Source organism: Mycena indigotica (assembly GCF_014461135.1).
Source record: "Mycena indigotica strain 171206Taipei chromosome Unknown Mind.scaff0010, whole genome shotgun sequence".
NCBI classification, from domain to species: Eukaryota; Fungi; Basidiomycota; class Agaricomycetes; order Agaricales; family Mycenaceae; genus Mycena; species Mycena indigotica.
In genome coordinates, this window is record NW_023503009.1 from 1244124 (window position 1) to 1268886 (window position 24763).

At 51.9% G+C, this 24763-nt stretch overlaps 1 protein-coding gene across 1 annotated transcript; it reads right to left on the minus strand.

Moving 5' to 3' along the window:
- Positions 1 to 20755: 20755 nt before the first annotated feature.
- MIND_01121800 (uncharacterized protein) lies at positions 20756 to 21679 on the minus strand (the record flags this gene model as incomplete). The annotated part of the gene is made up of 1 exon (XM_037367774.1): positions 20756 to 21679. The coding sequence occupies one exon, from the start codon at positions 21677 to 21679 to the stop codon at positions 20756 to 20758; it is 924 nt and encodes a 307-aa protein (XP_037215606.1).
- Positions 21680 to 24763: the final 3084 nt, after the last annotated feature.

Sequence of the window (24763 nt, forward strand, 5' to 3'; positions counted from 1 at the left end):
AAATTGTGATTGACCATGAACTACGAACAGTAATCAATAAGTCAGTGGGCTACAACCTACTAAACCCCTCCTCCCGTGCCGCGAGTCCCGCGACCTAAGCCTGTAAAGAAGAAACTTCGGGAAGCTATGCGGGAGGTACACAGTCAGAGACGTCTCCTCGCTGACCAACTTCGAGGTGTTTGCGAGGCGCGGCGTGACAAATTGGAAGCGCAGGGCGCTTTCGAGTACGGCAAGCCCGTGGGACGCGGTAGCTGCCGTGCGTGAGCGGATCCAAGTACTCGCTGAGTGGGAACGACTACAAAACTTGGGTAACTCAATAAAGAAAGATTATAGGGCCATCTTTGACCCATACCACATGTCGACGACTTACCGACAGATGTCGATTGCGAAATCAAGATGAAGGACGCTTCCGCTACCTTGACACGGAGGTCTTATAACAGTCCACGCAAATACCGTGAAGCATGGAGCATGCTGATCAAGAAACACTTGGATGCGGGACGTATTCGTCCCTCAAATTCGCCGTTTGCTTCTCCAGCGATGCTCATTCCGAAGGCGGACAAAAGTGTACTGCCGAGATGGGTCAATGATTACAGGGCAGTTAATGCCAATACAGTCCACGATGTATTCCCTCTGCCGCGGGTCGACGATATTCTGGCGGATTGTGCAAAAGGTAAAATCTGGTCGAAAATCGACTTCACGGACTCTTTCTTTCAGACTAGGATGCACCCAGAGTCTGTGAAATATACCGCAGTTAACACACCGCTCGGCCTATAGGAGTGGTTAGTTATGCCACAAGGGTTGCGGAACGCCCCTTCCGTACAACAGCGTAGAGTTACGGCTGCACTTAGGGATTTCATTGGCCGCTTCTGCCATGTCTATATCGACGATGTAATCATTTGGTCGCAAGATGAGGCGGAGCACGCAGAACACTTGCGAACGATATTTCGCGCGCTCGAGAAAGCTAGGCTCTATTGCAACGAGAAGAAAACTCAACTCTTTGCCTATGAAATAGATTTTTTAGGCCATCATATATCTCAGAGAGGGATTGAACCAGACAAAGGGAAGGTAGAACACATTTTCAACTGGCCTACTCCAAGGAACTCGTCTCACGTGCGCGCGTTCCTAGGCCTAGTCAGGTTTGTCGCGCAGTTTCTACCGAACTTGGCAAAGCATACGGAAGTGCTGACAGCCCTGACCACTAAGGCGGCGGACAAGGACTGGCCGGGTTGGGAAGTGCACCACCAATCAGCGTTTAACGCGATCAAGCAGCTGGTGGTTGGCGCAGATTGCCTAGTTTCGATTGACCATGGCAACATGGGCGAGAATAAGATCTTTGTAACGACAGACGCGAGCGACACTCGCTCAGGTGGTATATTGTCTTACAGCCCATCTTGGGGAGACAGCGCGGCCTGTAGCATTCGATTCGATGACTTTCAAGGGGGCCGAGCTAAATTATCCAGTACATGAAAAGGAGCTGCTCGCTATAATCAGGGCTTTCCGGAAATGGAGAAACGATTTGATTGGTTCTGATCTCAATTTGACCTAAAAATTATCTATGTGCCCGGAAAGGACAATGAGGGCGCTGATGCTCTATCTCGTACGGATTTTGTAGATGATGACCCACATGATGTGGACTCCTTGCCGGTGGTAACCCTACCAGTGGCTACTGTGGTACCACCCCAGATCGCTGCCACGCTGGCCTTATCGCTGACTCGTGATGGGCATCCGGTCCCACACGTCAACGCGATACTAGACGTGCGGCCAGACGCGTCACTGCTGGATTCAATACGCGAGGGCTACCCACTGGACAAGTGGACAGCGAAGCTCCCCGGACTGGTAAATTCCCTTCCGGGATTGCGAACGCAGGACGGGCTATGGTTTATCAACGACAGACTTATTATCCCTCGCCATGCCAACTTAAGAGAGTCACTCTTTCACCTGGCACATGATGCACTCGGACACTTCGGATTTGATAAGTCATACGCTTCGCTACGAGATAGCTATTATTGGCCCAACATGAGGAAAGAGCTGGAGTCAGGATACATACCGGGGTGTGCAGATTGTCAACGTAACAAGTCGTCTACTAAACGGAAGACCGGCCCATTGCATCCATTGCCGGTCCCGGATGGTCGCATGTATTCGGTGGCTGTCGATTTTGTAGGTCCTCTGCCGGAAGACAAGGGCTTCAACTGCTTAGCCACGTTCACTGACCGCTTGGGAGCCGATGTCCAGCTTGTCCCACCAGGACTGATATTTCCGCAGAGGAGTTTGCATTGCTCTTCTTTGACAAGTGGTATTGTGAGAATGGGCTACCACTAGAATTGATTTCTGATAGAGACAAATTATTTGTGTCAAAATTTTGGAAGGCCTTACACAAGCTGACTGGTGTTAAGGTGAAAATGTCAACGGCCTATCACCCGCAGACGGATGGGTCTAGTGAGAGGACTAATAAGACTGTCATCCAGTGTATACACTACCATGTTTCCCATAACCAGCGGGGCTGGGTCCGTGCCCTCCCCCGTATTCGCTTCAATATGATGAACACTGTGAATGCATCAACGGGTTTCTCAGCCTTTCAGCTGAAGACGGGTCGGGCACCCAGGGTTCTACCACCACTGCTGCATGACGCAACATCAAAGGAGGAAGCGAATGCGCAACAGATCATACAACGTCTTGAGGACGATGTTGCAGAGGCACGGGATGCCTTACTGGCCGCGAAAGCCAACGCAGTCGGAACAAGCGAACAAGTTCCGTGTTGCTGATCATGAGTTCCAAGTGGGCGACCGAGTAGTTCTGAACACAAAGAAGCGACGTAAACATTTCCTGAACTCGGGCAAAGATCGAGTGGCAAAGTTTATAGTCCGCAGTGATGGCCCTTTTACCATCACGGAGGTCCACAGAGAGTGTTCGACGGTTACATTAGATCTGAAGGGACACAGCAGGTTACATCCGGTGTTCCACACATCGGAGGTAAAACTTTTTGTTGAGAACGATGCAGTCTTGTTCCTGAACCATGAACTGGATAGGCCGCCTCCAATTGTCTCCCCAGATGGGGAGGAGGAATACCTGGTAGATCGGATCATGGACGAGCGTCGGCTGAGAGGCCGGAGGCAATTTAAAGTCCGCTGGTATGGATATGGTCAGGAAGATGACGAATGGATCGATGAGGGTGAATTAGATGATTTAGAGCATCTGGACGCTTGGGAAGCTGGTCTATCTCAGGATGGTATAACTGATCCCTCGAATCGCCAACCTCAAGATGACGCCTCAGGACCTCTGCTGTCCTTGACTGCAGACGTCCCTTCGGCTGAAGATATCAACACCCAATCATCAAGAATCATTGAAGATCTCAACATCCGGACACGCTTGCGTAGACGGGATTCGAAGGGCAGGGTTGCCACGTCTGCCGCACAACCCATCTAGGATGGTATGTGAAGTGCCCGCAGTTGGCTCGTGGAGGAGTAGTTTTTTTTTCTAAAGTGGGGGAGGGTGTAAACCTGGAGGATTTACATAGTGACGTCACCTTTTTCTTCTCTGATTACGCTACATCACTGTACGTGTAGTATAGACGGAATCACCCCAGCCAAGGGTCTTGTTGTACTTGGGACCCCCAGCTGAGCTCTCTAGTGTTTCCGGTCTCACCACACGCCCGGTTTCCATCTACGACTTCGATTCCGTTTCCGACTCCGTCTTCGACTCCGTCCCTCTGGTCGACATGGCACTTAACAGTATTTACAAACTCACTTCCTTTTGACCATGTCAAACGTACGCCTCTCTTCTGACAACATTGACCCCGCCAATACTATTCCACGGCGTACATCCCGCTTCTACGATCAAATGGTTCCTCTCACTTCGCCTATGGCGAATTTCACCTACAACACTGGCGCTCCTGTCACTTCGGTTCCTGTTCCCGTTCCTCGGACTCCTACTAGCACGACCAACCCTTTCCGGCCTGGTTTTGTTACGACTCCGCAGGATCCTGATCCAAGTTCTATTCCGTTGCCAACGACTCCGCATCCAAATACGGGTCGTTTCTCTAACGTCAGTTCCCCTCCCGTCTCTCCTACATTTCGTTACCAACCCCTCACACCTACACGCCTTCACGACATCGAAGAAGAAGGCGAGCCCGTTCCGTCTTATCGGCATGCTTTCAGCAGGCCCATGAGTCCTGCTCAAGGTCGCTCCGGAAACGGCAGCGATTCCGGTCAACGCCACAACTCGACTCCGACTATCAGCGGCAAGCCGAGTCCATTCTTGACTTCACCTTCTGGCTCCCCTCCTGGCTCACCCAGAGGTGGACCTCCTGGTGGCGGCGGACCTGGCGGACCTGGCGGTGGTGGACCTGGTGGTCCTGGTGGCGGCCCTGGTGGATCTGGAAATCCATTCTGGGGCCCTCCAGGGGGTGGTGGTGGCGGAGGAGGCGGTGGAGGTGGAGGTGGAGGTGGTGGACCACCTGGTGGAGGTGGTGGTGCCGGAGTCCCTCGAGCTGGCTCTCCGGGCCGTGATCTTCAACGTGCTATGATTGGCGCTCTCCAAAATTTCCAACATTTCCTCACCAATTTCCCTCAGCGCAACAACAATGCTGCGCCCCGTTCCAATCGGAGTCTACTCCGGGCACAGGACACGTTCGATGGTTCTGAGCCCGCGAAACTCGTCCCTTTCCTCACCCAGTGCTACATGCACTTCGCCGAAGCGTGAGCAGGACTTCTCGACTGACGACGAGAAGATCATCTACATCACCTCGTATCTGCGCGGAAACGCTTTGGCGTATTTTACACCTAACCTGTATGCCATGAATCAGGGCCAGGCTATTGCGATTCCGCCTTGGGACGGAAACTTTCCTTTGTTCATCAAGGAACTCCAGGACAACTTTGGTCCTCAGGACCCGGTTGGCGACGCGGAGGACAAAATTCGGAATGCGACGATGAAGTCCGGTGATAAGATCACCACTTACATTATCCAATTCGACACACTCGCTCTCATCACCAATTGGGGTGATGCTGCTCTCCGTCATACCTTCTACTCCGGTCTTCCCAAACACATCAAGGACGACATGATGCACTACGTCTACGCTAATACACTAGACGGAGTCAAGCAAACTGCCCGTCTCATCGACGGCAAATATTGGAAGCGTGAATTGGAGAAGCAGAGGGAGCGGGAGTTAAGAGATTCTCATGGTGGTGGATCTGGTTCTGGTTCGGGTTCGCACTCCGGTGGTCACTCCGGTGGTTCGAACTCGGGGTCTGGGGGTTCTAAAAAGGATTCCTCTTCGAAAAAATCGTCTGGCTCTTCTGGCTCCTCTGGCAACAACTCCGGAAACGGAAACGTCTCCGGTGGTAATTCGAATTCTGGCAACAAGAGCTCCAACAGCTCTCAGCAACAGGCTTCCTCGTCGTCTTCCAACAATAACGACAAGACGAAGACAGCCAAAGCGCACGCTTCCCTTCTTGGTCCTGATGGGAAGTTGAAGCCAGAAATACGCGAGTTCAGAATCAAGAACAAGCTTTGCCTCTTCTGCGGCAAATCTGGGCATATGGCCAACGAATGTCGAAAGAAGAAGGCTATGTTGGACGCACGTGCTGCCGCTATCACTCCGGCGGTTGTGACTCCGACGGTTGCCACTCCGGTCGACAACACTGAGTCAAAAAAATAGTCAGCGACTCGGTCCCTCTTGCAGCCGAACCGATCCGCGTTGACTCCAGGTTGCTACTGGAGGTACGTCTCAACGCGTCCGCTCTTTCTTCTCACGCCTTGTTTCTCGATCTTCACGTTTCCGCTCTTGTCCCGGGGAACCCGGACTCGATCCTGTCAGGAATAGAGTCTGGTTCAACCCCAACTCTTTCCGTCGTACAACGCATAGCGGCGGGATTCAACTCCCGCTTGAGGACTCTTATCGACTCTGGATCATCTCATTGTTTTATATCTGCCTCCGTCTGTAAAATGAAGAATCTTTTGCCCTATGCTGTTCCGCCTGTCAAGCTACGGTACCTCGACGGCTCCTCATCAACCATCAACCAACAAATCCTCCTTCTGGTCTCGTTTCCAACTGACGAAATCCACCTTGTGGAATTTTATGTTACCCATCTGGACTCTCCGTGCGAAATGGTTCTTGGATATAGTTGGCTCAACCGCTTTAATCCGTTGATTAACTGGTCTGAAGCCACCGTCTCTTTCCGTTCCAACACGCCAACGGAGTCTCTGTCGACAAAACTGGCTACTATCACGCCTGCTCCTGTTGCGATCAGCTGTTCTACGAGCGAGGACATTCCCGGACGCGGAATCGACTCCGTCGACTCCGGTTGCGCCTATATCGCCCCTTTCGTCAGCAAATCTTGGTCCTGTATTGGACGATCCGTCTCCGGTTGACACTCCGTCTCCGGCCATTACCCTCACGCACAAGACTCCTCTTGTCGCGCCCCAAATCTCTCTTGTTTCTGCTGCGGCTTATCGCTGTATTATTGCGGATAAAGATACGTATCAGTACACTCTTCGTGCAGTCCCTTCTGACGAAGCCTTTGCTCGAGCAGCTCAAGCCGAGCCTGAGGTCAATCGTCTACCACCCGAGTATCAAGACTATGCCGATGTGTTCTCGGAAACGGAAGCCTTCAACCTTCCGCCCCATCGCGAGTTCGATCTCAAGATCGAGACCGTTGATGGCGAGGAACCACCTATCGGACACGTCTATTCTCTGTCTCAGAACGAGCTGGAAGCTCTCCGCAAGTTCATCGACAAGAATCTCCGCTCTGGGTTCATTTACCCTTCGCGCTCTAGTCATGGCGCGCCTATTCTCTTCGCTAAGAAGAAAGATGGCAGCCTTCGCCTTTGTGTTGACTATCGCGGACTCAACCGTATCATGAAGAAGGACCGCTACCCGCTTCCGCTGATCTCGAACTTGCTTGACGCACCGGGAAAGGCACGTATCTATACGAAACTCGATCTGTGCCATGCCTATCATCTTCTCCGCATCGCACCCGGAGACGAACCGAAAACGGCATTCCGCACTCGCTATGGCTCTTACGAGTTCAGGGTCGTACCTGAAGGTCTTACCAATGCTCCTGCTGCGTTTCAAAGATTTCTCAATAGTCTTTTCGCCGACTTACTGGATGTTACAGTTGTCGTCTATCTTGACAACATCCTCATCTATTCAGATGACAAGTCAAAACATGTCGAGCATGTCAGGGAAGTCCTACGGCGTCTCCGCAAAGCCGGACTCTACTGCAAGCTGCCTAAGTGCGAATTTGGCGTCACGACTACCGAGTATCTGGGCTACATTCTCTCCCCTGACGGCTTTCGCATGTCCCCGGAGAAGGTCTCCGCGATCACGGACTGGCCTACGCCTAGAAAAGTTAAGGATATTCAATCCTTCCTCGGTTTCTGTAACTTCTATCGACGTTTCATCTTCAACTACTCCGACATCACGATTCCGCTCACTCGTCTCACTCGTGCCAACGTCCGCTGGAACTGGTCCACTGAGTGTCAAGAGGCTTTCGATTACCTCAAGAAGGCCTTTGTCGAGGCTCCGATCCTTCATCAAAGTCACCCTAGAAACGGACGCCTCTGACTACGCTATCACGGCTATCCTTTCCGTCTCCGGCGATGATGGTGAAATCCATCCTGTGGCTTTCCGGAGTCGCTCTCTGGGGCCATCAGAGCTCAACTATGACACACACGATAAGGAATTACTCGCTATCTTCGATGTGTTTACTCACTGGCGTCAATATCTTGAAGGCGCCCCGATTCCGGTCGATGTGGTCACCGATCACAAGAACCTTGAGTATTTCTCTACTACCAAGGTTCTAACTTGGCGCCAGGTGCACTGGTCCGAGTATCTTTGTCGTTTTAACATGACAATCTCTGCCCGGGTAAACTTGGGGGTAAGCCTGATGCGTTAACTAGACGATGGGACGTCTACCCAAAAGAGGGGGATAAGTCCTATGGAAAATTGAATCCGCAAAATTTTCGCCCTATTTTCACGTCTGAACAACTCAACGCCTCTCTCCGCGGCTACCTTCCTTGAAGAACCTGTGCTCCGCGCCTCCGTTCTGGATGTCAAGAAGCTTCACGACGACATCCGCGCTCATATCAATGACGATCCCGCTGCCGTCTCCGGTCTTGCTGCCGCGAAATCTGGCAACTCATCGCGCTGGAAACTCGATGACACTGGTCTCTTACGCTATGACGATAGAATCTGGGTACCACTCGTCTCCGGTACGTCTCCGGAGTTGCGACTGACTGTACTTCGACATCATCACGACCATATCCTTTCCGGTCACTTTGGCCAAAATCGGACTCTTGCTCTTGTCCGACGCGAATACACTTGGCCAGAACTCAGAACCTTCGTCAAGGACTACTGTGCATCTTGTATCACGTGCAAGCGCAACAAGAAGCCAAGGCATCGACCTTATGGTCTGCTGAAGCCTCTCCCCGTCCCTCTCCGTCCTTGGGATTCTATCTCTATGAACTTCATTGAGCAGCTCCCCACATCCGGTGAATTCGATACAATTCTAGTCATCGTTGATCGTGCCTCAAAACAGGTCATTTTGATTCCGTGCAACACTCACATTTCGTCTCCGGAGCTCGCTCGACTTTTCCTCATTCACGTCTTCTTGAAACACGGAGTCCCATCCCACGTCACTTCTGATCGCGGAAGGGAATTCGTGTCCTCTTTCTTCCGTTCCCTTGGAGAACTACTCAACATGGAACTCCACTACACTTTGGGTTATCATCCTTCTGCTGATGGGCAAACGGAGCGCATGAACCAAACTGTTGAGCAATATATTCGCATCTATTGTTCTTACCAACAGGATGATTGGCACGAGCTACTGCCGATCGCGGAGTTCGCACTCAATAATGCTCCCAACACTTCTACTGGCATTTCACCCTTCTTCGCGAACAAAGGCTACGATCCCTCTATTACGATTCATCCAGAGCGTGATGTGGCTAATGTTTATGCAAAGGACTACGTCGTCGATCTCCAAGAGCTGCATGAGTTCCTCAAGGAACAGATCAAGTACGCTCAGAAGCAATACAAAGAGACTGCGGACCGGAAACGCATTCCGGATCCGTCTCCGTCTATTGGTGACGAAGTCTTTATTTCGACCAAGTACATCAAGACCAAGCGTCCGACTCCGAAGTTCTCGGAAACACATTTTGGTCCCTTCGAGGTCATCGGAAAGCCCAGTGCTGCATCCTATCAAGTCCGTCTCCCGAAATCTCTTTCTCAAGTTCATCCCGTCTTTCACATTTCCCAAATCGAAATCCACACACCCAACAAGTTCCCTGGTCGCGAAGAGCCACCACCTGCAGCAATTGAAGTCGATGGAGAAGAACACTTCGAAATCAAACAGATTGTCGACTCCAAGATTGATCGCCGTTTCAAGGGTCCGGCTCGACTCCGCTACCTGGTCGAATGGCTTGGTTACAAGAACACTGATGAACAATTCACTTGGGTTGGTGCACCTGACTTGGAAGCTGAAGAGTATATCAAATCCTTCCATCGCCAATACCCCAACAAGCCTAAGTTGGATTAACGTCAATCTCACTCCGTTCCGGATCTTCGAGATAAGGAAATTATAATTCTATTTACATTATACTTCTAATATCGTCATCTTTTCGATTCCGCCCCGAGGTGTCTCCGACTCCGCTACTCGGCTCTTCCCTTTCCCTTGTCAACCTTCGTCGGGGGCTCCTCGTCCACATCCATCCCGTCATCTTCCTCGACCTCTTGATTTTCCTCCTCGTACGGCTCGCCCTCTGCGTCCACCGACTCCGAGTCCGCCCTGTCCCGAGTCCGCCATCGTTGGCCTTCCTCCTGGATGAATGCATCCCAGTGGTCGAGGGTCTTCTCAATACCCTCCACGTGTTCGGCCACCCCCTGCGCCATTGTTGCTGCGTTGATTCCGCCAACGTTGTGGACGGATCTTGCGACCGAGGTTTTGCAACCCCATGATGAGCCGACCGAGTTGCTCGTGATCGTAGTCTTGACAAACGATCAGGTTGGCCAATACCGCGGAAAGTGCCGCGTTGTCGAGCGTCGGGAATCGACGACTCCGCGGTCGACTCCGCTGGTGCCTCCACCTCGGCCTCTCTTGGCACTACTCGGACCTGCGTTGGTCCTGCACCCGTTCTTTTCTTTCCCTTCTCCTTGACCATCCCAGCCTCCTTCTCGTCTTTGCGGAAACGCAGGGGCGGGGTGCCGTCTTCACAGCGGATTCGCAACTTGCGGCACTTCTCGCACGACATCTTGCCATGCCAAGTCGTATTAGGCCTGGGCTCGCGCCATATGCACAGGATCCCAGCCTTGATGCACTTGAGGCATTTCTCTGCCAAAACAGGTCAGGATTATAGTCAAAACTCAATTAATTACTCACTTTCGCCCTCCACATCATCTCCCGCATCCAACCCATCGTTCTGGGCCTCTCCGGCAATCTCGGGATTCTCGCCTCGAGCCTCGACCTAGTCGATGATCTGGGCCTCGACCGCCCTGCGATCCCTGGCAGCCGCCTTCTTCTTCCTCAAGGCCTTGGCCCTTTTCTGCTCCTTGGCCCGACACAAATGCTCTTGGTAACCCAGAGCGATCTGCTCGTCCATCTCCGCCTCGTTGTACTGCAGCGGTGCCACGATTGATCCGCGCTCGGATGACGACTCCGATATGCGCTCGTGGTTCGCTGGGTCTTTTTGGGTCGTAGGGTAGCGACTCCCCGTCTTGTGTTGGTGGCTCAGGAGCCCCGTAGCGAGCGCGGTGACGGAGAGCTAAGTTCTCTCTCTCCGCAGTTCCTCCATCTGCTCCCGCATCTCTACCTGTGGGCCAAGCGTCCCATCAGGCAGGACGTCAGCCAGAGCCCGCGCTACTTCCACATCCACCCAATCCCCGACCCTTTCCGTCTCCGAATATCGTTGATACCGCCTCAACGTCTTCTGCGAACAAGTTGGGCTCGTAATCGATCTTCTCGCTGTCTTGCGACATGGTGGTGTGGGTAAAAGATGGAGAGATTGATGTCAATCCGGTGACGTGCTTCTTGTCACCCCTTTCCTTTTCCGTCCTTCTTGCTATTATCACGTTCTCACCGGCTTCCTCGGTGATCTCGGCCTTTCCGGCTTTCAACTCAAAATTTTCACAAGTCCAACTCTGACTCCGACTCATTCTGATTCCGACTCCTACCTCTACAACCATTGCTCCTGTTTCTTGTGGGCAAGAAATGCAAGAGGGGGATACTGTTATATCCGTGCCGACTCCGGCATTCGATTCCGCTATCGACTCCGGTATTTGGTTTTTACGCAATGAAGATTTACTGAGCGTTTCCAATTACCCCGACTTATGATCTATGCAATCATCTATGCCTTGTTCCTCGTATGCAACTCCTCTTCTACTTTACTTGACCTTGTTCTAATCTCGTTACTTTACTTTGTGCTACCTTATTCCGTTTCCGTTACTTCTCACACTATAAATACCTTGATGTATCATCACGTACTTCAGTTTGTAAATTAACGTTGCTGGTCTCTATCTCCCAGCGTCGTCTCGACTCCGCTCTTCTCTTCTTGTCTTGTCTTGGTCAACTGGAAGCCCCGGTCACCCTACTCATCCTTCTGTGGTGTTCCGCCCCAAGTGCTCTACGACTTCGATTCCGTTTCCGACTCCGTCTTCGACTCCGTCCCTCTGGTCGACACGGCACTTAACAGTGTCATCATCAATGCACACAACTTACGAAATTGGTGCAATGGTATCCGGTGAGTCCAGAGCGTCCCAAACGACCAAGTTCTGCCTCCTCAGCCAGAGTTACATATTGACTCTCGGCGCCTGAGAAGATGGATTTGGCGGCAAGAACTAGGAGGTCAATAGTCTGGGAAGAATATTAATATATACAGCAGAGTCAATTAGGGGCGACGAAACAAGGCCTTGTCGCATGAGAGCTCGGATGTCATGGATAGATTCCCCACTGTGTCGTGCATAGGCGTTATAGATATCAAAGGGGCTGCCCCCGTTGGGTTGCCTGTAACCGATACCAGTCATGTCACCTATATGTGCCCAGCGTGCAAGCGACTCCCTGCGCCGGAGGCCTTGGACTTTGACAAGCCGATGGGATTCGAGTAAGATGTCAAGTATTTCTTGAGAAAAAGCCTTGAATCTGACGCCGCCAACCTGACATGACAGATCAAAAGAGAATTCAGCGTAAAAATGAGGAAAACTTACCAGCTGTTTTAACCCAGGCTCTACCTTGCACCAGAATCGGATGATGTCGCGACCGCAGCGTGCTTGAACGTCCGGTCGTGAGGTAATAAATCGAAGGCCAAGCTCCTCACTGGAGATGTATTTCTGTCTTTGAGCGGACTTTCCCTTGATTCTCAAATTAAACAGAGGGAATCGGGAAACCAAGCATGCACACCTTTTTAGGCAGTTTAGGAATCAATCTAGAGCCCACCGGTGCATTGGTCACCGCGTAATCCTTGTAGCGAGCGGCATTTGGGTTAACGAAGACTTCAACCACTTGAGCGCATCTCTGGGCTGGATTTGTAAACTTCGAGCACTCCCCGCATCCGTCGTCCGTGTACCAAGCAGGCTTGATGGGCTCATCGACGTGAAATTCAACACTCAGTCGTTTCGTTCTTTCCGCTTCGGCAATGAGCTCAGCCTCAGAGTTGCGCTGTTTCCGCTTTTTGGACGGAGATGTAGTGTCAATGGGTTCAATACGTGGTTCAAAAGGCTTATCGACATAGAGTGGATCGAGAGAATCCGAAGTTCGTGAGAGCGACTTTTTGCGGAAGAGTTGATATTCTGCAGTGCATCGGGTCTCTTGCTGCCAGGCGGTTTCGGTAAGTATCGTTTCGAATCGAGGGTCAAGATTCGGGAGAAGCCGTTGGGCCTCCATGGACAAAGAATCAGTTGGAAGAGTCGAAAGCAAAGGAGGGTCTTGTTTTGGCGCCATGATAAACCGCATGAGGGCCCGGTAGAGGGAAAGAATGTCCCAATGGGCCGATTCCTCGACGCAAGTAAGTAAACATACAGGTTAAAAGGAATATGCGCACTGAATAGCCGAGGCCAGAGAGATGGGGCTGAATCCAAGCCTTCCAGTTGAAGTTGAATGAAGATCTGGAGACCAAACAAAAGACCGCCATTGGGTCATATGCCCAAGGGTGCATTTGTGCGGTATTGCTGAGATAGGACAGGAAAGCTGGGACAAAAAGGTTGGCTTTAGGAGTCTTGAGTTCTTCCCCAGCAAGGACTCTGAACCCTGGCTGGAGCCCAATTGTGTAATCCTTTGGCTATAAGAATGAGTATAACAGTAGAGGTATTCTTACCAGTAGGATTCTAGGAAGTTGGGGTTCCGACGGCGCTGGAGGGAGGGGGAACCAGGTACAGAGCATGATTTGGTAAGCAAGCTTCCAACGATACTTTCGAAACGATGGCATTAGGGCATTCTGGTGCTGAAATTCGATAAGATTGTCAGGGCAGCAGAAGTCGAACAGTAGCCGCTTGAGACCTGATTGCTGCAGCAGCCTTGAGAGCGAGAAATGTAGAACAATTTTCTTTTACATGTAATTTCATTTTCCATTCTTGACTTCGATAAACCCGGGCGGGAAGACGACGAAGCTGAATTCCATCATCTCGGACCAATTTGACCAGTTTGATAAGGTCATCGCTATTTGTCCAAGGGCTTTTCTAGGAGATATGAGCGGTAGAACCAAGTACAAAAAAAAATCAAACCTACACGGTAGAATAGGTCTTGAATGTGCTGGGACACTTCGAATAAATCGAGATCTTGGCCTTTCAAGTCCGGAATTGCCTCTTTCGTCTCGTTGTCAAACGGATCCTCTAAGTCGTCGTGGTCCTTCTCCTCAAGATCCCCAGAATCTGAATCGTCTGTGTACCAAGAACCATCTGAGTCGGAGCTGATGTCTTGGACACGGTCGGACTCGAATAGTTCCTGGGCCAAGTCGACCTCCTCGTTGGGAGCAGGAACAGAAAAAGCGGAGCCGGAGCCAAAATTATAGTTGTGACCGTAGGGAGCTAGGACTTCCTCCATGATTGACATCTGAGGAGCGGACGTTGGCTGTGGAAAAATGAGTTGTTGAGCAGCAAAAAAAGTGTGAGAAGTACGTACCAATGGCAGTATCATTCGGAAAAATTTGGTTCGAACTGAGATGAGACGAACAAGAGCATCATTCTCGTCCGAGGTGGTGAGCTGACAGCCAAAGCTTTGTGAGTAGCGCAGAATTTGATAATCCACGAATTCTTCGAGAGCTTTAGGAACGTGGTGAAGGTCGAGACGAAAAAAGTCGAGTCCAGTAGCCTGAGAGAGGTATTCCAGCGCCAGAGTCACCTACTCCAGGATGAGTGGATGTTTTAAGGAGCATAAGACAAGGACATACTTCAGAAGGAAGAGCAGCCACGTCTCGCAAAAGTTGCAGCCGGGTGAGTTTCGCAAGGGCTATTGGTTGGTGCATGTAAGCCAACAAGGCCTGGGCGTAGAGGGGTTTGGTCCAGATGTCGGTACGATCCTCAGCCGCTCGCGCAACACGGGGGGTCCCAAAGCTCCAGAAACGCAGGTTTCGGTTTGTGTTGCCGCATGGTGACGGTCAAGAAGAGAAGGTGTTACAACAATGTCACAGACATTGCACAATGGAGAAGTTTACAGGGTACCCCGAATTCGAGACAAATCAAGGTAAAATAAGGGAGATAGAAACCTCTCCATGTATTGGAATTCAGTACAAAAGAGGAAGTACAGTTGCAGACACCATAACACGCACGTAGACTAGATTTTTGGAGCGTGATTCGTAAGTACAAAGAACAGTTTAGGGAGCAGGAGCAGGATCAGATGAGAATATTTCGATAACGTCGTTGGCAGAATCCATGGACACGTCGACAACAGAGTTAGCCTTACTGTCGGTCAGTAAATCTGCGACTTCCTCCAGGACTTGGCAAAGTTCTTCAATGGCAGAGATGTTACTCTTTGCTCGCGAATGAGCCTCAGTCAGGGCAATCTTAACACCAATTTCAGGCTAGTGACGTCCTGGACCAGTAGTTCGTTATTGTTCCAAAGTTCAGCTGCTTCCTGTTGAGCTGTGCGCCGGCTATTGTGGAGATGGTCGCAAGATTTACGAAGGGACTAGAGAAGGGGAAAAGCATGACAACGACCAAGAGCGAAAGGACCGTACCTTGATTTTCGCTGTCGCGGCGGTGGCGGCGGTGGTCTTGCTGTCTAGATCCTGGCGGGTGATCGCCAGTTCGTTCTCTAACTCCGCTTGTCTCTCTAGGGCGACCTGTCCATTGTGCTCCAACTGAGTAATCTCCTCTTGAAGTGCGTGATTCGCTGTGGTCGTGTCCTCTAGCTGCTCCTGGGTCTCGGTGTAGTTGGCGAAGATGCTCTTGTTCATGGTCTCGAGTTCAGCGTAGTCGGCAAGAAGATGCTGATACTTAATTGATGCTGCAACGGAAAGTTAGACGAAATCCCCGAAAGCGTGCAAGGACAAACCTTTTCTCTCACTCTTCTCAGCCAAGCTGAAAAGACGGTCAGTAAGAAAAGACCAGGAACTGATAGCAAATACGAACAGACGAGGCAAGAGCGATGCTAAGGGAGAATCAGGGTCGACCTCGGCGGCATCTGAAGACTGCGGAGTGAAGAGGCTCCGCGAGGCTGCACTGCCTCGGATGATGACCCGTCCTTTGCGCTTCAAGAAGCCAGGGAAATCGGCGGGATCGCTGATATCAGAGTCGGGGTTGGACATCGAAAACCACGAGGAGTGAGCAGAAGAAGGCAGCGATAGTGAGAGGGTTATTCACGAGAAGATCTAAGTTGCTGACTCAGAGGTGCTCATTTGCTTTTGAAGGACATAGGACGAAACAGAGATTGACAGCGCACAAAGAGTTTGAGATTCATCTCGACAGGTCAAGCCACTCTTGCTTAAAAACGGTGCTAATCGTTTCGTAATTCTGAATCTGACCGTCCGTGCTCGGGAAGTCGAAAAGCCTTACAAGTCCAGCTTTCTGTTATAATCAACCGAGGGATGTGCCAGTCTTACCATCTTCTCTCTTCCGAGTCGACCCTGGCTGCTCCGAGTCTGAACTCTCTGTTGCCTCTGCGATTGTCTTTTGGGTCAATCATGTCGTCGTCGTCTGCTGACGAAGCTGAACGTAACTATCAACCCTCCTCTTTTGGTGCAACTTCAACCAAATCCTAGGCTCCGCGTCTGCCAGTGAAACCGCTTTCAAGTTTGCCGAGGACCGTCTGGAACAAATGGAACTTGAGAAGGAGGTCGCAGGTCTTATTAACCTCAACGCACTTCTTGAAGCTTGCAACGACCATCTGGAGGAAAACGTGGAACAACTCACACTACAACTCCAACAATCTTCGCAGGTCCAGACTGCCTATCGTTTGGTGCATGCGGTTCTGCGCCGAATGAATGCTGGGCAGCGTTCTCAACTCATGGTAAACCTCTTCCCTCATTTTGAAGCGGGGTAAATCTAAGTTTGTTAGGCACAGGAGCACGAGATCGCGCAGGTGCGGACATCGTTGGGGGAGGCCCAGACTGAGATATATGTCTTGACGGTGCGGGCGGCGAAAATGCAAGCTCAAAACGTCGAGCTCTTGCGGCTTATCGGTCGTCTTGTGCTCCTCTTGCGTCGTCATCCCCAGGCCCATGCTCCAGTCCAAACCGATTGATTGTGGACGCACACCAATGTTCTGTGATGTTGACTCTTGTAACGTTGCTTAATCTCCTGTACAGCCGCCTAATTTGTACTTGATGCTCGTGGGTGAAAGGCTTCGGTAGCTCAAATTGTTAATGTTCAACTTGAAGTTTCCGAGTTGTGCACAAGATATAAGTCAGTCGGGAAATTTAAAATGAAATGGCCGTCTTAGCTAGCACAAGCCAAAAAATACAACAAGAGCGTACGACTACAACCCTAAGGAAACCCGTCTCTAATGGAGGCACTCGCCGCGCTGACCTGCGCCAAACGTAATGCCGTGCTCGCGCATGCAGTGCGTGGTGCATTGGATGTCCTCCTCCGTGTTGTTGATATCGCCAGACACTTTATTCAGCTCGGCATTGAGGTAATCGAGGTACTGGAGCTGCTCATGAATACGTTTGAGCATGTACTGCTTTTTGCGATTGTGTTCGCATCAACCGCGAATGGAGGAAATGGAGTAGTTTTTCGCCCTCTGCGTGGGTTTGGGGTATTTCGATGGGCACGTTGCAGAAGTGCAAATTCTGAATCTGTACTGAGCTTCAATTATATTTATTTTGTGAGGGAACGAACCATCCAATCATTATGGCCCGGGAGTGAACCTGTTGAATCAACTGCTGTGCGAGACGATTGGTAGGATGCAGTATGGGACGATGGGTAGGATGTAGAAGGGTAAGAGATAGTAGATGACGCCGCAGAGCGCAAAGAAACGACACTCGAGCTGGAAGACATAGAGGCTTGAAGCCGAGTTGTATAGCTTCCGAGGCCAAACAAAAGTAAATATCGACTAATTTGGACCAGAAGATGGCTTGTTCCGATATCCTCCCTTTGACAGCTGTTGGCAAAATCCTAGGCCACATTTAATTTTCCTCTCTTGGAGCGTCGGACAGACTTCAACCCAAATGAAGCAATTTGCAGTGCCAATGCTCCACTGTTGCTCCAGCTAAGTGACCCTCCGAGCACCTCAGAGCGCGGGTGACGTCAGACTAGTAGAAAATTTGGAGTGGCCTAGGATTTTGCTAACAGCTGAAAAACCTCCACTGGGCAACCTTAGGGAATGACACGGGTAGGGCCAACCCGCGCAGTACGCGGGTTTTTTTACCCGCGCGGGTACGGATACGGGTTAGCGACCACCTTACCTGTGGCTTACTGACTCAGCTGGCTTTCCTCTTGATTGTTGCTGCTGACCCTCTGCGTTCGATTCTTGCTGAGTGCTCTATTTTTACCATGCTTTTATGGCCACTAACCTGGTAGCATCGCTCACCCACCTCCTTTAGTGGCTGCTGCACCCGCGGGTAAACCCATACCCGTACCCGCAGGTAAGGGGTACACAGCCACAGGGGTAAGGGTATGGATAGCTGTCCAGGCACCCGCGGAGGTACCCGTGTCAATCCCTAGTCAACCTCGCATATCTTCGAAGTCTTTCTAGCCCTCCGCCAATCCTTTCGCAGAGCGGTAGGGTCTGCGAGGACGGTGCAACCAGCACCGCCCTGTCGATTAAACTTTAAATTCTGCGCCGCATCAAATGCGGCGTCTTGCTGTCAGAACTAAGCGAGAGTCTTTTTCTGTTCAACCCTGAACTGGCCGAACATAAGGGAAAGAATATCGACCCTTTCAGCCGGCCACGATGGTCCACTCTGTCGCCACTTCTTCTGATGCTACAACGGAGGTTGATTTAAGACAAATCAAGCCAACATACGCTCCCCCTTCTTCCCATCTCCCATGGACTCGAGGCTTTATCCTAGCTCGTTCGAAAGTAAGCTCCACAGTTTCATCCTGCGCTGTTGCTTATAAACAATTTCTGGGCAAGTTGAACGGTGTTGTATGTATGTTCCCTCGTGTCTCATCCCCAACTCACAAGACTGGGAAGCTTGTGACTTCGAGTCCATGTTCGCGGCTATGTTGGGGCTGAAAGATTTCTTACTTTCGGTCGAGGAACGAATGGCGTCGACGGATGACGATTGTAAGGGTGTTGTTGCCTTCAGCGTCACCACTCCTTGCGTCGCAAGCTCAATGGGCTCTCTGATACCTTCTTCCTTAGATCGTCATTTATTGTTGGCTTCTACTTCCCGGTTAAATAAATTTGAACCGCTTGAGCTTGAGAGATCGCGAGTCCAAGTCCACGCATCAACGCAGAAAACCGCTTGATCTGGTGATGGGACATGAGACATGAGACAGCTGTCTCATGGGGAACTGTGGAAATACCCGGGGGGCATGTAGGTATCCACCAGGGTGATAGTATCTTCTCTCCCTGGTTGTTTACAGATGAACACATAGTTCTAATGTCTTTCCCCCTGGGGCAAAAGCAACTAGTCCCCCTGGGGGATGTCTGCAACATGCCCAGCGGGATATAAGAAGCCTATAGATTATACAAGTCTAATTCCTATATAGTTGTATTCTAATAACAGAATATACTATAATGTTTTTCTGGTGTGAATACTAATGATAACTATTCTTACTTGATATAATAGCCACTTTGCGATCCCCACCGGGAGCCACCCGGTGGCTAAAAATCATTGCGAGATCCGGTGGCTCCGGTGGCTAAATTAATGACGTGTCAATGACATCACCATTTATTTTCCTCTCTCATACGACCACATGAGCCTCCAAACACGACGCCAACGTCGCGCTGCTGGGCTACCCAGTCCTCCACCGCTGTATTCCCCAGCCAACTCCCCACGGAAGCGCTCCAGGGCCAAGAAGTCAGCGGCTCCGTCGTCTCGAGGTGCCGAGGACCCCGGCTTCGACTCTAGGCACCTGTATAGTCCTCCCAGCGACCCGCTCAGCCCCGAAGATGAACGACAATCGCCCTTTATCCCTTCGTACTCCCCTTCCCACTCTCCGACCCCTGGGCCAGAGCCTCTCACGCCGGACACCAATCACGCAGGCAGGGAGGAAAGCAGCGACAGTGACAGCAACGACGAAGCCAACGACGCGACAGCGACAGCGACAATGACAGCGATGTGCTCGCCCAGAGTCCCTTGTTGACCGCTGTCCGCAACGCCCGCTCGCCCAACTGGCTTCCGTGGCACGACAGAGCCTTGATCCAAACCATTGACGATGTCCGCCCATTCGAATGCGATCGAGGCGAGGCTACTACTGCTGCTTGGCAGCGCGTGTGCGTCAATCTTCTCACTGCGACAACACGGAATGGTAGGCTGGTGGACCAAACTGCGGAGGCATATCGTGCTCGCTTCCGACTGCTCATCGCAGCTCACAAGGTGGGTCAATAGTAGCTTCAATTTTCATTTTCTCAAGCGTCTACAGAGGAACGAGACACGCTCTAAACAGAAGACTGGAACCAACGAAGAGGTAGACGAGCATATTAAGGTATGTTTCTACCTCCGTACTACCGTATGGCTTTCTAACGATGTACAGCTCCTGACACATATCGCCGAGCTGCTCGATAGCCAGACGGAAGCTAAACACAAGAAATCGTCCGTGGCACACAAGAAGAAGGACGTGGAGACACAGGGTGCGCTTCAGCTACAAGATGCGGCAATGAAGGGCCTAGTCCGACGAGAGAATCTGACGGATGTCTCAAGTCTTGAAGGTGCGAGTGTGCGTGAGAAGCAGGGCCAGCGAAAGTGCGTTATAACATCTCTATACACCTCATCTGATTGAAAACTAGACGACGCCGTTCATCGTCTGATTCAGACAAGGAAAACCTCACCGACGATGAAACCCAGCCCAAACCCAAACGTAAGCGCAACCAGCTTACGGAAATCGTCGAAAATCGCGCAAAGGACGATGCAAAGCTTCTTCGGGAAGCCCGTGCGCTGGACGAGTGACGACATGGCGACACTGTGGAGTATCAGGAGAGGTCGTTGGCGCTACAGAATCAAATGGTTGCGGGGCTTGGGAAGCTTGCAGAGGCACAGGCAATGCTGATGAACATGCAGAGGGAACAAGCTGAGGCAGAGACGAAGTGACGCAACGATGAGGCTGAGCGGGGCCGTTGGGAGGCTGAACGTCGATTGGCCGAGAGCGAGCGCTACAATGCAATGATGATGACTCTCATGAAAAAGGACTAATTCATACAGCGTTCATGTTTGTATCCTAAATTCGTTCAAATCAGTCTCTTTCTTCTTCATCATCTGTCTCGTTGTCTGGACGGTCATCATCCTCATCCGGACTATCCTCATCTCCATCCGGAAGCTCTACCCAAGGACTATCCAAGCACCAGCTGTCCAGTTCTTCATCAACAATTGGTCCGCCAGTGAAGTACTCTTGTAGCGAAGGTGGATCACAGTCAAAGAATTGAGGAATTTGAGGGCGGTGGACAATGGTATGCGCATTGCCCAGTAAAAGTGCAACCAGATAGTACAGTCCACAGGGCGAAAGGAGGACTTTCTGGTTTCGGGAGAAGTCGAGAAAAGGGAATTGCTGTATGACCTCTTTAAAACTCCACTCGACTGGTTCGCGGCAAGTACTCATGGCACGATTGAACTTGGCCTCGCCAGCTGTGAGTGCAGCGCCACGGTATGGAGATAGAATGTGAGGTGCAACGCTGTAAGCGGGATCGCCGTAGATGAACAACGGGTCTCCATTTGGTTTGTAGAAGTGGGCTTGAAGGATTTCCATGAGGCCACTTTGCTGGAAGACTGTTTCATCATGGCGACGGCCTTCGACTGGCCCGTATACATGCACCACAATCCCATCGGGTGTCAGCAGAGCATGATACTTGAGGCAATGGAACCGCTTCCAGCCGTTGTACAGAAGTCGTTGATTCTTGACTGGACGTGCCGTTTTACGCAGGGTTCCATCGATCAGTGCAACAACACAATCCATGGGAGCACCCCGTAGTTGCAGTATAGTGCCAAAGTAAGCAAGCTTTCGTGTGAGTCGGCGAGGGTCAAAACGCAAAAGATGCTTCCATCGATCCCACAGAAACAAAGCCGTAAGTCGGGTGATGCGAGAAAACCGAGAGCGTTCCCATCCAAATTGCATCTCGACATCAGAGAGCCTGGACAAGTGTACCAGACGAGCGAGTAGCATGCAAAGTGCCGAGACGCTGTCTTCAACGTTACCTGATTCGGGACACTTGATAACCTCTGGCAAATCTAAAGCCACAACGAGCTGTTGAACTTCCTGCTTGGTGAACCTGTTCCCTCCATCAATACTGCCTCAAATGACACTGGAATCCTTCACCTGAACTGCTCACGCCAGATATCACTTCCCCAGGTATCAAGATTCACTCAGCCGCCCGGCCGGAACCTTCCCTCGCGGTTAATCCACTCTTGATCTCGTGCATCGAGGAGGTCTGTAAGTAGGGTTGTAAGGGCAACCCTGGAGACTCCGACGAAAGCCTAGCAGGGGAGGATCCAAAGCATGAATAAAAGCTACGGGAAATACACGGAGGGACCGACCTAGCAGGGGAGGATCCAAAGAGAAGAAACTCTAAGGGTCTGCCTGCTAGGGCGCCAACTATATACTGATCGTCCGTAACTGCCGACGTAGAGCGCAGAAGGCCTGAGCGGCGTCGCAGGCTCTGTCCCAAGGTGATCGTTGGGAGGGTCTTGACGGATCGGTGATTGTGCGGGCGAAGGAGGCCGTGGGACGATGGTCGGGGTGGGTCGGAGCGTCCGAGGGGGCGCCGGTCGGATGCGCCTCGGATGCGTTCGGAGGGTCCGAAGGAGGCCAGCGGGGTTCCCCTGACATCACCCCCCTTTGAATGCGGCGTCCCGACGCATAATACGGAAGGGCAGCGAGTCGAAGGTTGCTGAGGCGATGTGCCGTAGTTTACCCGGGTATCTCCGATAGAAGTCCGCAATCTTGTCTGGCGCAAAGACACGGTCGAACCGAACCCACGAGTCGTGTGAAGCATCGTAGCCTTTCCACCTGACGAAATAGTTAAGACGCTTATACCTTATCCTGGCATCCAAGATTTCCTCGACTTCCCATTCGGGAACTCCGTCCTCTAGTTCGGGGGGCGGTTCGTCGTAGCCGGGTCGTCCATCGAAGGGGTCGTCCTGAGCGGGCTCGAGCTTAACAACGGGGAAGACGGGGTGGAGCTTGGAGTAACGCGGGGGGAGGTCTAGCTTGTAGGCACCTTTGCTAACCTCTGCGAGCACCTTGAACGGTCCAAGGCGCTTGTGGGGAGAACTTCTCGGAGGGCCGAGTTGTTCTAATGTCAGAGGCGTCCAACCAAACCTTATCACCAACTTGAATCTTCGGAGCGTCCGAACGTTTCCGATCGTAGTACCGTTTATACTCGTCTTTGGCTTTAACGAGTGCGGCCTTTGCCTCGGAGACGCCGTTAGCTATCCGATCGCGAAACTTCGTTTACCGACTCCAACTCTGAGCGGGCGCCTGGCTCGAAACCCATTCGGGGGAGCCGACCAGTGTCAGTCATAAAGGGTACCTGTTGAGTGGAGGAGTGAACGTGGTTGTTATAGGCGAACTCAGCAGCAGGGATAAGCTCGTCCCAGTCGTCTTGTTGGTAGTTGGTGAAGATCCGGATGTACTGCTCGAGCTCTTGGTTAACGCGCTCGGTTTGTCCGTCGGTTTGCGGGTGGTAAGCCGTGGAGGTAGCCGGTTTGACGCCAATTAAGCGCCAGAGTTCGCGCATGAAGTCAGCGATGAACTGCGAGCCACGGTCCGAAATGTACTTCTCGGGGTTCCGTGGTGCCTCCAGACGTTCCGATAGTACAAGCGGGCAGCTCCGACCGCGTCTATTGTCGTATGGCACTCAGTGAAGTGGGCACGCTTTCCGAGGGCGTCGACCACTACCATAACCGCGTCATACCCATGGGCCTCGGGCAGCTCGACGATGAAGTCTACAGTGACGACATCTGCGGCCACCAGTAGTTGCGCGAAACCAACTCTAAGGTCTTGAACCGCCCGGCGTGTCCGGCGACTCGCGTATCGTGGCAGAGCTCGATGATGCGCCTCCTTAGGTCCTTGTCTTTAGGGACTACAACCTTGCCGCGGAAGTACAGGAGGTCGCCGGAGACGGCCCATTCGTCCGAACGTGATGAGCGGGGCCCCGAACTTGACCTCGGACCTTCAAGAGTTGCCGGGCCGCAAGCGCGACGGGCTCCTCTAGGTCAGGCTCACCGGATAGTGCTTCCTTGATGTCGCGGACAAGTTCGGAGCCAGGCCCAGAGACGGTGACGGCCTCAAGCGCGAACATGGAACAGTTCGGGCGTAAGAGGGTAACATCCGAGTTGTCCTCGGAGATGCCGTGGTCAGGCCGACGGGAGAGGGCGTCGGGGCGGCCCATCTGGCGACCTGGGACGTGGTGCAGCGTGAAGTCAAACCTAGAAAGGTACAACGACCATCGGGCTTGCCGACGGTTAAGGTGCTGTGCCTTTCGGAAATACTCCAAATTCTTATGGTCAGTCCAGATCTCGACCGGATGCGCGGCGCCCTCGAGGAAATGCCGATACTCCTCGAGTGCACGGATGATCGCGAGCATCTCCTTGTCGTGAATCTCGTAGTTGCGCTGGACATCATTTAAGCTTTTGGAATAGAACGCTACAGGGTGCCACTTCCCGTCCCGGGGCGGATTGTTGTGAAAGAACCGCCCCCGTCGCATAATCTGAGCTGTCTGCTTCAAGTCGGAAAGGCCGGGAGTCGTCCGGGATCGCTAAGACGGGCTCTGAGACGACCGCGTCTTTGATAGCTTGAAAGGCGGCGGCCGGGCCTCTCCCAGGCCCATTTCTGGTCTTTCTTGGTGAGCGAAGAGAGGTTGCGCTAGGGCCGAGAAATCCCGAATGAACCTGCGGTAGAAATTAGCAAACCCCAGGAACTGCTGGACCTCCTTCTTGTTCTCGGGCGGAGGCCATGCGGAGACTCCGGCAACCTTAACGGGATCCATTTCGACGTGGTTGTGAGAGATGATAACCCCCAGGTACTCGATTGACGATTTCTCGAAGTCGCACTTCTCCTTGCGAAGGTACAGCTTGTGCATTCGGAGTCGCCGAAGAACTTCGCGGACGATCTCGCGGTGCTTACGGAGGTCCGAATGTGCGATAAGGATATCGTCAAGGTAGATCATGACGTCTCCTGAGAGAATGAGATCCTGGAAAATGTCATTCATCATCGTTTGGAAAGTCGCGGGGGAGTTCGTCAGGCCAA